Raw genomic sequence first — 16,412 nt, forward strand, 5'->3', positions numbered from 1 at the left:
GATTCTGTGTCTCCCTCTATCGTTGCCCCTCCCCAACTCACTCTCTCTCTCTTTCAAAAATAAATAAACATTAAAAAAATTTTAAATAAAAAATTAAAAAAGGATAAATTTCAGAAAATCTCAGTTTTAAGAACTTTACATATAAATAAAGCCAAACTACATAGAGAGGATCACTACTTTTCAGTAAATACTATAAATACTGTCGGGCTATTTAGTTATCAGCAGGTAGACAAATTACAGTACTGTAGCAAATTCTAAAGAAGTTAATTTTCTTAAATTATTTTAAACCAGAAACAACAACAAAGAACAGCACCTTCATTCCATTCAGGAAGAAAAATATATTCCTGAATCCTGAAGAACAAAGGTAACATCAGTGACAAAATAGGAACATTCCAACGTCTTGTTCAAATAGTACTGCCTCCATAAATTCTTCCCCAGTTTTCTGCTCCCTTAACAACAAAACAAAAACAAAAACGTGATGGGAAATAATTACTCCTTCCTGTGACCACCAATCTGTCCCCACTCACTACTTGAGTTGCTTCTGTGGCCCGCATCATCTTCTCCACAGCTGCACGTTATTTATTTCAATGCCTGTTCCCTAGCCCCCATCACAGCACAGCAGGTGACTTGAGGACCGTCTTTATCTTGAGTCCCTCATATAAAACAGGAACTCCACAAAAACTTCATGAATTAATGCATATCTGCATAGAAAACAAAACTTTTTAAATTTTTTTAATGTTTATTTATTTTTGAAACAATGCAAGAGACAGAGTGCAAGCAGTGGAGGGGCAGACAGAGGGAGACACAGAATCCGAAGTGGGCTCCAGGCTCCGAGCTGTCAGCCCAGAGCCCAAACTCACGAACTGTGAGATCATGACCTGAGCTGAAGTCGGACACCTAACCGACTGAGCCACTCAGGCGCCCCAAAACTTTTTTTTTTAACGTTTATTTTTGAAATGGGAGAGAGAGAGAGAGAAAAAGAGAGAGAGAGAATAGAAGAGGGGCAGAGAGAGAGAGAGGGAGACAAAGAATCCGAAGCAGGCTCCAGACTCTCAGCTGTCAGCACAGAGCCTGATGCGGAGCTCAAACTCACAAACCGAGAGATCATGACCTGAGCAGAAGTCGGATGCTTAGCCAACTGAGCCACCCAGGTGCCCCAAGATAAAGTATTTTTAAAAACCCAAATATAGAAAAAAATATACATGAACACAGACAATGATAAAATCCTTTCTAAAATATTACAAAGAACTGAGAAAACAAAGTTGACACCACATTCTAATTGATAAGTCATTAAAAGTGAGGAATACATTCTCAACACATGGGAAAAAACAAAGAAAATTATATCCTAGCCATTAAAGAGATATTCATTTTTACAAACTTTACACAACCATTAAGTTAGTAAAAATTAAGTCAAATCCAACATTGGTGGAGGAAAACGTAGAGGTCACTGTTAACTGGCTCCATCATTCCAAAGAACAATCTTGATACCACGTGAGGGCCAACCCAGGCTTTAATTCAGAAATTCCTCTACAGGGAAAAAACTAAAATTTCATTATCCCTCACTTTCCTAGGCCCCTTCCCTGCTTTATTTTTTGTTTGTTTGTTTATTTATTTATTTATTTTGAGAGAGAGAGAGAGAGAGAGAGAAAGTGCAAGTGGGGAAGGAACAGAGAGAGAGGGAAAGAGAGAATCCCAAGCAGGCACTGCACTGTCAGCAAGGAGCCTTGTTGCAGGGCTTGAACTCCCAAACCATGAGATTATGACCGAGCTGCAGTCGGACGCTTAACTGACTGAGCCACCCAGGCGTTCCTGTTTTTTTTAGTTTTTTAAGTTTTTTTTTTTTTTTATGATTTGAGGGGAGGAGTGATAAATTGTTTCCTCTTATGAAGACTACAAAATGTGAAAAAGTTACAATTAAACAACAGGTATGAAATTTCCTTGGTCCCTGCAGTGTTATTTTTTTCATTTTATTTACTTTTAATTTTAAAAATAATTCATTGTGGTACAACAAAATGTACCCAGTTTAAGGGAATACCCCCGGTGTCTACTGAGGTGATCTTGACCGACGGGCAGAGTGTGGTAAGTTGGCATCTATGGGACGCTGGGTCAAGTGCTCACCTCTTCAGTCTTTACAGGTAAGGGAGGCAGCAACTTGCCAAGGCCCTATCCCACCTGGTGGCAAGAACACTCCTTACCCCTGTCACCAAGGCCATGAAGCCTCATGTGACCAAGGCCGCGGTTTCATGACACCTGGGTCAGGGACCACACAACCAAGGAGGCTGTGAACCGGCTAGGGAGCCTGCCCCTGGTTTCCTTGAGGGTCAGTCAGCAAGTGTGGACTTCAGAGTTAGGCTCCACTATCTACAGCCTGCTCTACAACCGTGAGCGTGTTTCCAAACCTCTTTAAGCCGGTTTTCTTACTGGACTGAAGGAAAAATACCTTTGCTGGATGAAGGTGAAAACTAAATGAGACAATCCATCGTGAGGAAGCCATGATGTAGGACTCGCCTTACCACAGCCATAATTACCCAAGTTGTCACCTCGTAGACCTGCCACCCAGGACTGTCCCCTGGCTGGCACAGTTATACCTTCTCTGGCTCTGAAAGGCTCAAAAGCCAAAAATGGGCAGTTGAGGCTAAAGTGTATTTAATGAAAGGCTCCTGGGATGACTTTCACCTGGTTTCAATATGTGGCATCTCTCTCAGCAGAGGCCGGGTTGCAATTCCTTATGTGTTTCCGGAATAGAGCCCTGGGCAACAAAGGCATACTGTCACAGAGCCATTCCACGGCATCGGGTCACAGTGGTGGCAATCCAGGCTGAAATACCACTTCAAAGGTGTGCAGATCCATTCCCACTCGTTGTTTCATCTTTCACATCTGAAAACAGTCCAAGGTAGCTACATTTGCCCCTCAATCAGGTCACAGAACAGCAGGAGACATTCCTTTGGCAAAAAAGGACACGCTCTTGTCCTGTATCTTGTACTGGTAAGTGAGGCTCCGATCCCGCTGGGTTGTGGGCTGTGATGGCGTCCTCCAGAGGATCCTCAGCTACAGTGACAAGAAGCAGGATGAGAGAGAAGCAGCCCCCAAGTTACCTGCTCCATTATGAACCCTACCTGCCTCCTCTGTAACCTGCAACTAAGGCCCCTAAGTTGAGATCACAGTCATGTGCCATGCAGCCAGGGGCTGGCTTCTAAAACAAAGCTTATGACCAGCTAACAAAAACTAAAGGTTTCCCCTTCATTACAGTAGTGATATTTGCTCACTACAGAGTGTGAAATAGAAAGAAAAAGAAAAAAAGCCCCCCAGATACAAACCCTTAAAGTATTTTTATGTGTTCTCTTTTGCTCTTTTCCCTAGGCATGGTTTTATATCTGTTGGCTACAATAATTGGGAAAATCGACTCATTAAAATCAGTACATCCAATTCAGAGGCTCAGGAAGGCTAGACATTTATTCTTATTCTGATGATATCTCAATGCCAGACATGCTAGAATGCTCAGGGGGACTGGCCTTAGAGCCAGGACACAAGCTTCCTGGCAGGACCCTCTCCTCATGCCATGCACATGAACACGACCAACACAGCATTTCTGAGCTTGCTCCCTTGTTTTATTTTCTATAGCTACCCCTGAATGACTCTGGGCCAAAACTCCCACCCACCTCTAATGTGCCAAGAGTGGTCAACATCAAGTTAACCTGGAAGCCATGACAGCTTTGGGGGATGATTCCAAAAGAGAAGTTCCAGGGGCACATGGGTGGCTCATTCAGTTAAGCATCTAACTCTGGGTTTCGGCTCAGGTTATGATCTTGCAGTTCATGGGATCCAGCCCCACACTGGGGTCTGCACTGATAGCACAAAGCCTATTTGGGATTCTCTCTCTCCCTCTGTCTCTGCTCCTCCCCTACTTGCACTTTTCTCTCTCTCTCAAAATAAACACATATTAAAAAAAAAAAAAAAAAGTTCCAGAAGGCACAGAAGCATGGTAGCCCCTTGGGAGGGGTAGAACCTGACCTTCCTCTAAGGCAGGGCTCTCAGCTTCTGCCTGAGTTCTCAAATATTTCGGTCAGAGGCAAGAGTGGGGCAGCAACAACCCCAGGCACGGGCATGGTCCCCCCACATTTGTATTTTATTTATTATTATTACTTTTTAAAATTTTTAATGTTTACTTATTTTTTAGAGAAAGAGAGACAGAGTGTGAGCAGGGGAGGGGCAGAATCTGAAGCAGGCTGGAGGCTCTGAGCTGTCAGCACAGAGCCTGACACGGGGCTCAAACTCACGAACTGAGAGATCATGACCTGAACTGATGTCGGAAGTTTAACTGACTGCGCCACCCAGGTGCCTCCACATTTGTATTTTAAAAGGAGCAGCACTGGGGTGTCTGGGTGGCTCAGCTGGTTAAGTGTCTGACTTCGGTTCAGGTCATGATTCGTGGCTCGTGTTTTGAGCCCCACATTGGGCTCCATGCTGACAGTGAGGAGCCTACTTGGGAATTTGCTCTCTCTCCCTCTCTCTCTCTGCCCCTCACCTGCATAGACACTCTCTCTCAATATAAACAAACTTAAAAAAAATAAATTAATTAAAATAAAATTAAAAAATAAAAGCAGTAGCACTGACCTGAGTATACAAAGCCTGCTGTGGTCCTGCAGAGGCATTCTGCTATTTGATAGCAGGGCCCCTGCATTCTGTTCCAGAAGGCAATCTGGTCTCCTTTTTAGGAGCTGCACTTTGGTCACAAACGGGACCACCATGGAACACCTGAATAGGTACATGAGGCTAGCACCATCTGGAACAGACTCTAATTTGGGTTCTCACAACTTCTGAGGTTTTCCGTCCGTCCGAAGAAACACCCCAACCAGACAACCCCCAGGGCCTGACACTATCCCACACACAGTCTAGGCTCAGGCCTAGTGAGCCCCTGCACACCTGCCCATGCACGTCCCTGCAGAAGCCAGTGGCCAGCCCCTCAGCCCGCAGGATCAGGTGGCTCTGGTGGCTAAGGCCTTTCAAAAGGATGTTGTTCTCCTCGTCCTCGGTGTCTCCACTGTCGTGCACCAGGGCTACTATGTTTCCCTGCAACAGAGATGGAAGATGAAAACCATTCCTCCGGGCAGGGTCACCAGGGAGTACTGGGCTTTCAGTGCCTCCACTCCCCTGCATGTCCTCGCCCAGAGCAGCCTCTGGCTGCCGCTGCAACCACCCCCTCCATGGAAGGACCCTTGTTGTGCTCTAGGGTCCTAATTCCAATCACCTGCTGGACAGTCTCACCAGCACATCCAACCTATACTGCCAGCTCAATCCCTCTTAAACCAAGCTCAGCTCAGTCTGTGGTCCTCAATGTTAGCAAAAAGTGCCACCTTTCTGCTAGGCACCAACTCATCCGGTCAGCAGCTCCTGAGTGCACAGCACATGTCAGACACCACAGTGGGGATAAGAGGGGACCGGTATGGACCCTGGAGACAGAAACATACTAACAACACAGGACACAAAGCCAGGAGAAAGGGGAGCATGGGGGGCTAGGGGAGCCCAGGGAAGAGGCATCACATCTGGCCCGGAGGGGAGGGTTACGTGGTGTGCACACCTGAGCCGAGTCAGAAGAGCAAGTAGGAGTTACCCAACCAGAACCAGAGGGGAAGGCTGACCCACTGAAGGGGATACCTTGAAGAGTAAGTCCTTTCAAAGGGATACCGTCCAGTTAAAAAGGATGAAGCAGATCTGTCTATTCTGGTTTTGGGCAATGGACATCAAAAGACACTGTGCATTATGAAATGAGCAAAAAGGCAGGCTACCAGTAATGTGAAGAAAAATGCAGAAACACATACACATAAAACATGTTCATAATTGAACACACTCTCCAGAATACACGTTAGGAAAGAGATCATTACTTTTTATTAAAGTACTCTTTATGCTATTTACTTATTTTTAAAAAAATCTTTTTAACATTTGTATTCACTTTAGAGAGACAGAGAGAGACAGAGTGCAAGCAGGAGAGGGGCAGAGAGACAGGGAGACACAGAATCTGAAGCAGGCTCCAGGCTCTGAGCTGTCAGCACAGCACCTGATTCGGGGCTCAAACCCAAGAACTGTGAGATCATGACCCGAGCCGAAGTCGGCCGCCCAACCAACTGAACCACCCAAGGTGCCCTATTTTTTCTTTTTTAAGCTATTCCCAAGTTTTGCTTTTTCAGCTAAAAGAGGTTTTTTTAACCAAACGAGGGAGGTAGTGGGCACTTGCACTCAGTAGAGCAGGCTAAGCTGCAGGAGCTATGGCCGCTTCACTGTCACCGAGCCGTGCCCTCCATGCCCCTTCCACTCTCTCCTCCTCCCATTCTTTCCCCATCACCTGGTTCCCACCCCGTGCCTGTAGCCACACAGTCCCAGGAGCTCCCCTAAACACAGCTGCCAGGTAAGCTCTTGCACCTGGGAGGTGCTCAGCGTGCAGTGCTGGGTATATGCACCTTGGTTGACTCCATTGGCTCATCCCAACCGCCCAGCACCCTTGGCTTGACCACACCGTGCTAAGGGCCGCAGGTCCCTCCCAGGGGCACCATCGCACGCTGAAGAGCTGCCACTGGGGGCCAGACGCTGCATGGGAGTGTTGTAAGCTTCATGTCACTTAACTCTTGCAGCTTGGTTCCTGCGAGGTGGGCACCACAGCCATTCCTATTTTATAGGTGGGTCTACTATCATTATTTAACTATTATGGTAAAATCCCCATTTTTGCCTCATAATTTGACAATAAAAGTTATATCCTGTACTTGTACTGCATCTCACAATTTTTAATGCAGTTTATATCTCAACTAATCTTCAAAACACACCCAGAGCGATAATGACTTGTCCCAGGACACAAGGCAATGGGTGGCAGAGTTGGGACTGCTGTGGTACCACACACGACTGGTCCCATTTGAGACAATACTGGTCAATCTTTTAATTTTGAGGGCTTTATTTTTTTAGCAGTGGCAAGTAGGGGAGGGAAGGATGGCAGACCAAAAGATTTCTGGGCCGACCAGGGTAAAGCCAAACCCCCAAATAAACAAAAAAGATCACTGCAAGCAAGGGAGGTATGGGCCTGTCTGGGCCTATGGAGATCACAGGCAGGAGCACGGAGAGCAGGCGGGTCGGTACCTTTCGTTCCCAGCACACGGTGGCCCTGCAGTAGTGGATGAAGTCCAATACAGCCACCGCACCCATGCCCAGGCTCAGCAGCACACTGAGGTCGTCCACCAGCAGCACTGGGCACCTCCACGCAGCCTCTCCATCATCCACGGGCTTCAGAGCCTCCCGCACAAACTCGTACAGTGGCTGCAGGTTCTCAGCATTGGCCTCCCTGGAACATCAAGCAAGAGTCACCGGAGAGTTCACTCTGCCTACAAATGTTTATCTGGGACCAAGCAGCACCACAGGAAAGGGCTGGGGGAGGCAGAGAACTGGATCATAGTCCTTGGCACTAAGGGGTTCATGATCTGGTTGGAAAGAAAAGGCATGCGTGCATACACAGGCAAGCTGTACTTCAAATATTCCTTGAGGCCTCGTAGGTACAAAGCACTGTGCTAGAAACTGGGGTAAACAAAAATAAACAGCCTCCTGGGTCCTTAAGAGACACCATGCAGCCAGCCCCTCAACCCAAGAGCTTATGATATTAGAAGATTAATTTGGATTGGGCAGGCAGAAGACGTCTTCCCAGGAGGTCATAATGGGTGCAAAAAGCTAAATAGCCATTCAGGTGACCTGGTGGTGAGAACCAAGGTCTAAAGGCAGTTTGTGTACCTACCGGATTCCACCTATTTCTAAAGAAGCTGGCCCAGCTACCTCCATCTCTCCAATGACTACCTTGGCAGTCACTTCCCAGCAAGAGAGGCTCAAAAAGCAGCAGAGCACAGGGCCCAGGCACCTGCTCACGCTCCAGGTCTGCGGCCCACTAATAGCAAGGACAACAACTTCCCACAACCTGGGGTCAGGTGTCACCAGGCCCATCATTCAGACGAAGGCACCCAGGTTCAGAGATGCTAAAAGCTATGTGAGAGATCACACACACAGGGTCAGGGCACAGGGCCTTCTGACTCCACACTGCCTTCCAGCCACTGCAAAAGGTGGCATCTGAGAGAGGGGGCAGCAGGGAGAGTTCCCATACGGACTCCTCTGTGGTGAAGGAAGAACAGGTGGGGAGTCTGCACAGAGCTATGTTTGTGGCTGACACTCATAAAAGACAAAAAGCAGGAAAACCAATCTCAGAATAGCAAACCGGGGTCACCAAACTTTTCTTAAAAGGCCAACAGTAATATTTCAGGCTTGTGGGTCAAATGATCTCTGTCTCAACTACTCAACTGTGCTATGGGAGAGAACAGCCAGGGACAATATGCAAACAAATGAATGCAGCTATTCCAATAAAACTTTATTTACAAAAACAGGTAGCTAGCCATGGCCCATAGTGTGCCGATCCCTGTATCAACCCCAAAACAGAATAAAGGTGTGTGCTAGGGCTCTGAGCAAGGTTAGAAAAACATACCGTTCTGCCATACTCCCAGCAAATAATGCTTTCTGTAGCTTTGGGGTCAGCCATATACCCTCTAGCCCATGGTAAGAGCCAAGAGCTTTCCAATAATGCTGTAACACCAGGGAAATGGCTACCTCTGAAAGCCAGCTCTGTCCCCCCACCCATGCATGGGAGGAATCACCCAGCAAAGCTGGTCTGGGTCCACCTACCAGGCATGCACTTCTGGGCTGGGCTGCAGGCTGACTGACCTGAGGAACTGCAAGGGGTGTGGCTCAGCCTGAGCCCGGAAGAAAACATCCACCGAAGACTTAAGACCTTCTAGGAACACAAGCTGCCCGCACTCCCGTGCCACAGTCAGGCTGACACCCTAAACACAACACAGAGGAGAGTGAATTACTGTGCCTTGCAGAGGAACCCCTCACAGAGGCTGGATTCCAGCTCACAAAAAGGTACAGGACACATTCTAAGCCCTGCAAATGTGTACCTGTACACCTTTGTATGGGGCCCACGCCTTCTTTCCACTGCGTGGTCCCAACCCACGATCCCCACGGTTTTGAGGTGAGCCTCTACATTTATCACTTTTTAAAAAACTGACATTTTTGTTTATATGCTCACTTTTGTGATTACTCAATACTTGGTTCTAATTTGCAGTAGTATTACAAATGCACATATTTATAAAATTAAGTATATTTAGAAACAATAATAATGACAATAAAATGGTGGGAGAATGACCAAGGTCTGAAAAATGCTGGTGAAGGAGACAGGGACAGATTTTGGCTTTGAGTTTCACAAACCCTCTTGTTTACGCATCAGTGGCACAGGACCTCAGAGTTGCTCTGAGGCTTTCAAATAACATAACTCAGAGATTGGAGTTGCCAGGCTGCCTAGAATACAGGAAGACTGTATTACCAGCAAGTTCTCCTTCTCTTCCCTCTACCTCTGAGGAAGCACTCCCATGAGAGTTAGGACAATACGAGCTCTTGATGCACTAGTTCAGAGCTCAGCAAACTTTTTTTGCAAAGGGCGAGACAATCTACGCTGCAATACTCTGTGGAGGAAGAGTGGCCACACACGATTCATAAACAAATGGCAGTGGCTACACTCTGTCTAGCCCTCCTTTAGACCAGAGCTTTTTTAAAACTTATTTTCTAGAAAATTTTTAAAGTTTACTTATTTATTTTGAGAGAGAGCATGAACAGGGGAGGGGCAGAAAGAGATGGAGAGAGAGAGAATCCCAAGCAGGCTCCACACTGTCAGCGCAGGCCTGGTGCAGGGCTCAACCTCACAAATCATGAGATCATGACCTGAGATGAAACCAAGACTCTGACACTTAACCGACTGAGCCACCAGGCACCTCTAGACCAGAACTTCTTAATATGGCTCTTTATAAACTACCCAATTAAGAATCTTTTTCTTAGGAAACACCCAGTTAAAATGCAGATCCCTGAGCACCATTCCAAACCTCCAGAATCAGAAGCTTTGCAGGGAAGGCCCAAGAATCTGCATTTCAACAAACACCCAAGGACAGACACAATCTAAATCTGCACCTCACTGCTCTCTCTGTGCAGAAATAGGTCACGTGGAACTCTTTAGATTCCTCATGCCCCTAGACCAGGTCTCAATTGCTCACTTATACCCCAGTGTCCTCCGCTATGCAGCACCATGAGCTCCACAGCCACCCCTGGCAGAGAGAAAGACTCCTGTTCACCTTTGCTCTTGCTCATGACAATTCTACTAATGGCAGTTCAATAATACGCCAAGAGTATGGAGGCTCACATTCATGGACTTCACGCGCCCAGTACCATGTCTGTCATTCTTGCTGTGCTGATGATTCAAAGGCAACAGAAGAAGTAGCCAATCTGGACATGAGAATACACAGCTTTCTCACCCAGAGACACTGAAGCTAGGGCCATAGAGACATGCTTCACAGACCTGGAATGCACGTGTGTTCTTGACATGACTGCTCTCCCTGAGCTCATGCTCTGACCTCTACCACAGGAGGTCTTCCTTCTCTGCAAAGGATGGGGAAGAGTCTACCCTCCTCCCATTCTCTCATTTGTTTCTCCCCATCAGAGTGACATCAGGCAGTGTAATGGCCCAATAGGAAGACTGGCATTTCAGTAGTCACTGCTAATGGGTGGTCTGGTTCTTTCCCTCTCTGAGGCTAGCCTATTAAAAACAAAACAAGGGGCACCTGGGTGGCTCAGTCAGTTAAGCGTCCAACTGTTGGTTTCAGCTCAGGTCACGATCTCACAGTCTGTGGGTTCAAGCCCTACATTGGGCTCTGTGCTGACGTGCAGAGCCTGCTTGGGATTCTCTCTCTGTCCCTCTCTCTCTGACCGCCCCCCCCATGCTCTCTCTCTCTGTCTCTCTCTCAAATATAAATTAATTAAATAAAAAAAATTTTTTTTAATAATAATAGGGGTGCCTGGGTGGCTCAGTCAGTTGAACGTCCAACTTCGTCTCAGGTCATGATCTCACAGCTTGTGAGTTCCAGCCCTGCATCAGGCTCTGTGCTGACAGCTCAGAGTCTGGAGCCTGCTTCAGATTCTGTGTCTCCCTCTCTTTCTGCCCCAACCCACTTGCATTCTCTCTCTGTCTCTCTCAAAAATAAATAAACATTAAATTTTTTTTTTTAATTTTTAAATAATAATAAATAAATAAAAACAAAACTAACAAACAAAAACTAGTAAGCCCACCTGGTCACAGGTCACAGGTGATGGCCTAGACTAGGCCAGAAGGTTTGCCAGACTCTTGGCCATCTTATTCTTGCCTGCCTACATCTGATAAGATGAAAGGCAGGCCGAGATGAGGTAAGGAGCAGGTCACAAAAGCACCCCTCTCCACCTTTGAGTACTAAGCCGTAGAACTTAGGGAGAAACAGTAGGAGGCACTCAACTTGGTGGTAGACCAAGCTGTGGGTCTCCAACCCAGCAGAACTAAGATTAAAGCCCACAGTGAGAAGGAGAAAATCTTAACTGGTCCAGAGTCAGTAGAGCTAGGTTTAATTAATTAACAACTGATTTGGTTCTATAAATTCTAAACGAGTAAAACAGGTAGAGATGCTGCCTTAGCTTTTCAGATAAGGGTTTCAGAACTCCATGATTTCCTCAGTCCCTCCCTTGCTAAGTTCTCTACAACCCAACCAGGGGAGCCCAGCCTTGGCCCTACTCACACCTGCATGACCCACATACTCTGCACCACAGAGGTCTACAATATTTACCAACTTCTGTCCCACGATATTGTAGTGACTGAAGGACTGGATCAGTGCCACAAAGCAGACTTTACAATTAGCTAGAAAACAAAATAAACAGATGTTTAATAAAGTCTCTATGTATAATCAGTCTCACATACTTTGTACCTCTAGAAAATAAAGCTCTGACTTTATTGGGTCTATAGACCCAAGAGGCCTTGCAACCAGACATCCCCAATTTGATTCTAAGCTGCACTTTTTTTCATATATAATAATTATACCTATTTCATTGATCCTGAAATGTACTTCTTCAGTTATGTGTATCAATAGGTACCTTGTTTTGTTCTATTGTAAATAAATTGTGGTTTTTAAAAAGTAATGCTTTTCTGTTTGTACAGAAATACAACTTTTTTTTTAACAACTCACTTTTTTAAAAACTGGTCTTATATCCAAGAAATTATAAGTGGAACACAAAGAAACTCTAGCTACCTTAATGAACATAATTAGTTCTAATATTTTATCTATAGATTCTCTTGCTCTTTCAATCCTGACAATAATATCATCTGGAAAAGAAAACAACTTTCAAAGCTGTGAACGATTACAACTAAGAGTGCCAAAGGTGTACCCTCTATTCTGGCCTGGCTCAGTAGGGGCTCACGGAGAATCAGCTGATAAATGAGTCTTTTTTTTCATTTGGCTGTTTTCTTCTTCTAATCCATTTTCATACATAAACTGCAGTGGCCCCACAGTTTTCCTATGTTCTTTAGGAAGCATCTACTTCCAGGGCAACATGTCAATGGGTCCAGAGCCCAAAGACCTCAAGATACACAAGGACTGGGGGGCGCCTGGGTGGCTCAGTCGGTTGAGCATCTGACTTCCGCTCAGGTCATGATCTCACAGCTCATGGGTTCGAGCCCCGCTTCGGGCTCTGTGCTGACAGCTCGGAGCCTGGAGCCTGCTTTGGATTCTGTGTCTCCCTCTCTCTCTGCCCCTCCCCTGCTCATGCTCTGTCTCTCTCTCTCTCAAAAATAAATCAAAATGTTAAAAAAAAAAAAAAAAAAAGAGATACATAAAGACTGAGGAGCAACTAAATCAGGAGGCCACACGAGGATCTCAGTGAGACCATGCCTGCACACTGGGTGGAGAAGGGAAGATAGGAGCACATACCACCCTTTGGCAAGGATGGGCAGGGAACAAGATGGTCAAGTAACCTGTTACCTAATAAATAGCCATCTGGCTACCCAAACACCTAAGACCTAGTTAGTTAATACCATTTCCATTGCTTTTAGCCTTAGGTTTCTTTTTCTATAGCACCAATGAGTCGTATACCTTTGAGGTAGAAGGAGAGAAAGTGGTGCACAAGGAAGCTGCCATCTGTGTTGGCATCACAGAGTAGAGTCAGTTTCCCCTACGAGTTAAGAGGAACACAAAAAGGTGAATTAGACTCCCTGGAAAGAGGTCAGTATACACACACACACACACACACACACACACACACACACACACTACCAGAAAGAAGTAAGTCAAAACTATGGAAAAACCAAAAGTTAGAGTGATTGTTATTAAAGTCACTCATTACGGACAAGCACATCTCAGCTTCCACTTTCCCAAGGCAAAGAGAGAATAAAAACCCTTCTCTTCCTCATTCACCTTGGTAACTCAGGGGCCGGTCTTGGAAGAACTAGAGAAGCTTTTACCATTAGAATCCAACAAAAATCACAGCCTGCTAAGACTGGAATAGACCTCCAAAAATGTAGTATGATCCAACTTCCTTCCTATTTTTTTTTAAGTTTATTTATTTTTGAGAGAGAAAGAGGGAGCATGAGCGGGGGAGGGGCAGAGAGAGAGAGAGAAAGAATCCCAAGCAGGCTTTGAGTTATCAGCACTGAGCCCAACGAGGGGCTTGAACTCACTACTGGTGAGATGGTGACCTGACCCAAAATCAAGAGTGGGAGGCTTATCCAAATGAGCCACCTAGGCGCCTCCCTATTTTTATTCCGATACCAAATCTGTACAATAGGGTGGGAGAGAGGGAAGAGTAGTTGTTGACAGAGAATTCCAATAACAAAATTCTCATCCCAATGGCCCTAGACACTGCTTCAGGAAAAGCTCTGATCATGGAGAGTTCTGGAAAGACCTCTAAAGATGGTCTCCACAGTGGCTGACTGCCTTGCTGCAGCCACCTCTAGTTCCTTTTCAGTGATAGGGAAGGTCGCAATCAAATGGTATCAGACACGACACTTCTGTACTGTTGTGACTTTTTGTTCACTTATAAAATATGAAAGATCGCACCATCAGACCTTGAGGGTTACCTCCAGGGCTGTCATTTCCTGGTGCCCACTTTGATCTTCCATTCCTTCACTCTGGCCTTGGGCTGAGCACTTTGGAGGTGCCAGCAGTAATTAGCAAGGTCACCAGAAACATCTTCAGGCTTGAGCAACTGAAATCCACAAGGGTCTACTTAAAACTATAATTTGCCTGACACTGGGGGGGGGGGGGGGGATCATAAAAAGGCCTGATTGAGGGGCGCCTGAGTGGTTCAGTCGTTAAGCATCCAACTTCAGCTCAGATCATGATCTCCCAATCTGTGAGTTGGAGCCCTGAATCGGCTTTATTCTGACAGCTCAGAGCCTGGAGCCTGCTTGGAATTCTTTGTCTCTCTCTCTCTCTCTCTCTCTCTGCCCATCCCCTGCTCGCACTCTGGCTCTCTCTCTAAAATAAATAACATTTTAAATTTTTTCATAAATAAATAAGCAAGCAAGCAAGCCTGATCGATACACACGATGTCTTGGCTGCCTGGAGTTTACCATTTCCTTAGGAAGACAATGGTTATAAAACGAACCAGGTAAATTCCTGAAAGAAATAACCCCTGGGTTAAAATAAAAAAATTTCGGGATGCCCCAAAGTACGGAAAGAAGGAAAGAGTGGCGAGGCTGCTATGCCTCAGGCAGACTTGATACAAGCCAACGCTGGCTGAAGGCAGTTTGGAATAGCACTATTAAAGACCAAGAGGAGGATGAGGAAAAGGAGGAGGAGCAGCGTTCACCGCGGAGTACTGAGGGGCCAGAGAGAGACCGAGGGCGATTAAGAAGCTGGTCTCAAGTGAAGGGTGGAGAATCAAACTCTCAGGCAACCTCCTCTAGACGCCGGGCCCCCCACCCCAGTGAGAACGCACAGGGCCCCCAGGTATCCGTCTGTGTACGTAAGCCGATGCATAGTCGGCCAACCTTCCTGGGCACTTTCAAGGATACACAAGCCTTTGAGAAGACCCCCACCTCCCGCAAGCTCCAGGGCGGAGCCCAGTCCCCCGGGCGGCCATCCCTGGACTACAACTCCCAGGCGCTTCATGCCCGCGGAGGTCGTGCCTTTCCCACGAGTCCGCGTGCGCTTCATCCGGGTATACGGTCTTCCGCCACGCTCCGGGACCCGCCCCCTTCCCACCGCGCGACGCCTTACCTGCTCCGCCCTGTCAGGAGTGGTGTTGAGAAGGTTATTGAGTTCAGGGAACATTCCGAGCTCTGAGGATGAGCCTTCCCGGACCGGGAGCTGGGGCTGCGGCGGCGGGGAATACGAAGAGCTACACACCAGTCGAGCCCGCGCGAGGAAAGCGCGCACGCGCAACGCCGCTTCGAGGAGCCGTCGCAGCCAATCAGCCAAGCGCCTGGATCTGGGCTGCTGCCGGCGCACGCGCGAGGGCGGGCATCCGGCTGGGGTGGTGGATGGTACAGGTCTTGCGGCGCTTTTTCTGAGGGTCTTAGGTGCTGGTGCTTTGCTCCTTCACTTGGCCTCGCTCTCTCCCCAACGCTGGGATTTGGAGCAATGCAGTTCGCCCCTCCACACGTGCCTGTCGAGCACCTGCTGTGTGTCCCCCACTGCTCAAAGCTAGGGCTACATAGGGAACGAGATGAGTGAGGATGCCTGCCCTTTCTCGCAAACGCAATGAACACAGAATTGTACGTTGAAAAGTTCTTGGAAAAAAGCAAAAGCAGGATGAGGGAGTAATGGTGGGGTAGGGGTAGGTTTCGTAAAGAGGTTGTGAGGGTAGACTCCCTATGAAAATATGATTGGAACACACCCATGCTCTTGCCCGGGATTTTGCACCAACTGTTCCTCTTTACTGGAATGCTGTTTCTCTAGATGTTGAGACGATTAAAAAAATCCTCCACTTACTTAAGGTCTCTTTGCTCAGATGTCACTATATTCGAGGCCTTCCCTGACCATCCTGTTTAAATTTGCAAACTGTCTTTTCCCCTGCTTTTATGTTGAACACAAAACATGAACATTGTCCAAACCACAAGTTACTAGACATCCTCTCCCCAACCTGAGGACTATGGCTTCTTTACCAGTCCCAGGTTTAGCCTCACTCTAGTTGGCCTCCCTGTAGATGAAATCTATTAAGGTACTCAATTATAGAATTATCCCCACTTTCTGACCGCATCCTATCCCAAACCCTCCTCCCAATCATCTAACAAGCCCAAATCCTGTAATTATGTTCTAACACTCTTAATGATATACCCCACGATTTCCCATGGTATGCATTCTCTTTAACAGCAATGAATAACAAACCCAACTTTTCAACAATAGATCAATTTCTGGTGGTTGTTGCCTGGAAGGAAGTGACATGATTTCTAGCAGCCAAATTTCAACTTTAGAAAACAGTTTCTCAGTAAGAAAGCAGGAGTCACTCAGAGAAATAGGATACTATCAGACTAGCAGCTGCAGTATTTC

The 16,412-nt window shown here is 46.7% G+C and overlaps 1 protein-coding gene across 4 annotated transcripts; it reads right to left on the minus strand.

Annotated features, from left to right (window-relative positions):
- Positions 1-1,249: 1,249 nt before the first annotated feature.
- ELP6 (elongator acetyltransferase complex subunit 6) lies at positions 1,250-15,581 on the minus strand. Of its 4 annotated transcripts, none has more exons than XM_045492719.1 (7): positions 15,141-15,581; positions 13,014-13,092; positions 11,715-11,785; positions 8,701-8,858; positions 7,123-7,324; positions 4,924-5,070; positions 1,250-3,048 (listed from the first exon to the last, which is right to left on the minus strand). In XM_045492719.1, the coding sequence occupies exons 1-7, from the start codon at positions 15,192-15,194 to the stop codon at positions 2,920-2,922; spliced, it is 840 nt and encodes a 279-aa protein (XP_045348675.1). In that variant the 5' UTR covers positions 15,195-15,581; the 3' UTR covers positions 1,250-2,919. The 4 variants fall into 4 exon arrangements, with proteins under 4 accessions (XP_045348675.1, XP_045348676.1, XP_045348678.1 ...); XM_045492720.1 differs by having other exon boundaries at positions 8,740-8,858; positions 15,141-15,574; XM_045492722.1 differs by lacking the exon at positions 11,715-11,785 and having other exon boundaries at positions 15,141-15,167.
- Between the last annotated feature and the right edge of the window lie 831 nt (positions 15,582-16,412).

The sequence above is a fragment of the Leopardus geoffroyi genome, chromosome A2, assembly GCF_018350155.1.
Source record: "Leopardus geoffroyi isolate Oge1 chromosome A2, O.geoffroyi_Oge1_pat1.0, whole genome shotgun sequence".
In the NCBI taxonomy this organism is placed as follows: Eukaryota; Metazoa; Chordata; class Mammalia; order Carnivora; family Felidae; genus Leopardus; species Leopardus geoffroyi.

What these genes read in the sequence shown, in the direction of transcription:
- ELP6 (XM_045492719.1), bottom strand. Translation starts at nt 15,194, where the DNA reads ATGTTCCCTGAACTCAATAACCTTCTCAACACCACTCCTGACAGGGCG. An exon ending in CCGTGTGCTGGGAACGAAAG is followed by an intron (nt 5,071 to 7,122) that starts GTACCGACCCGC and finishes TCTCTGTTGCAG; the next exon opens with GGAAACATAGTAGCCCTGGT. An exon ending in GCAGGGACGTGCATGGGCAG is followed by an intron (nt 3,049 to 4,923) that starts GTGTGCAGGGGC and finishes TTGTCACTGTAG; the next exon opens with CTGAGGATCCTCTGGAGGAC.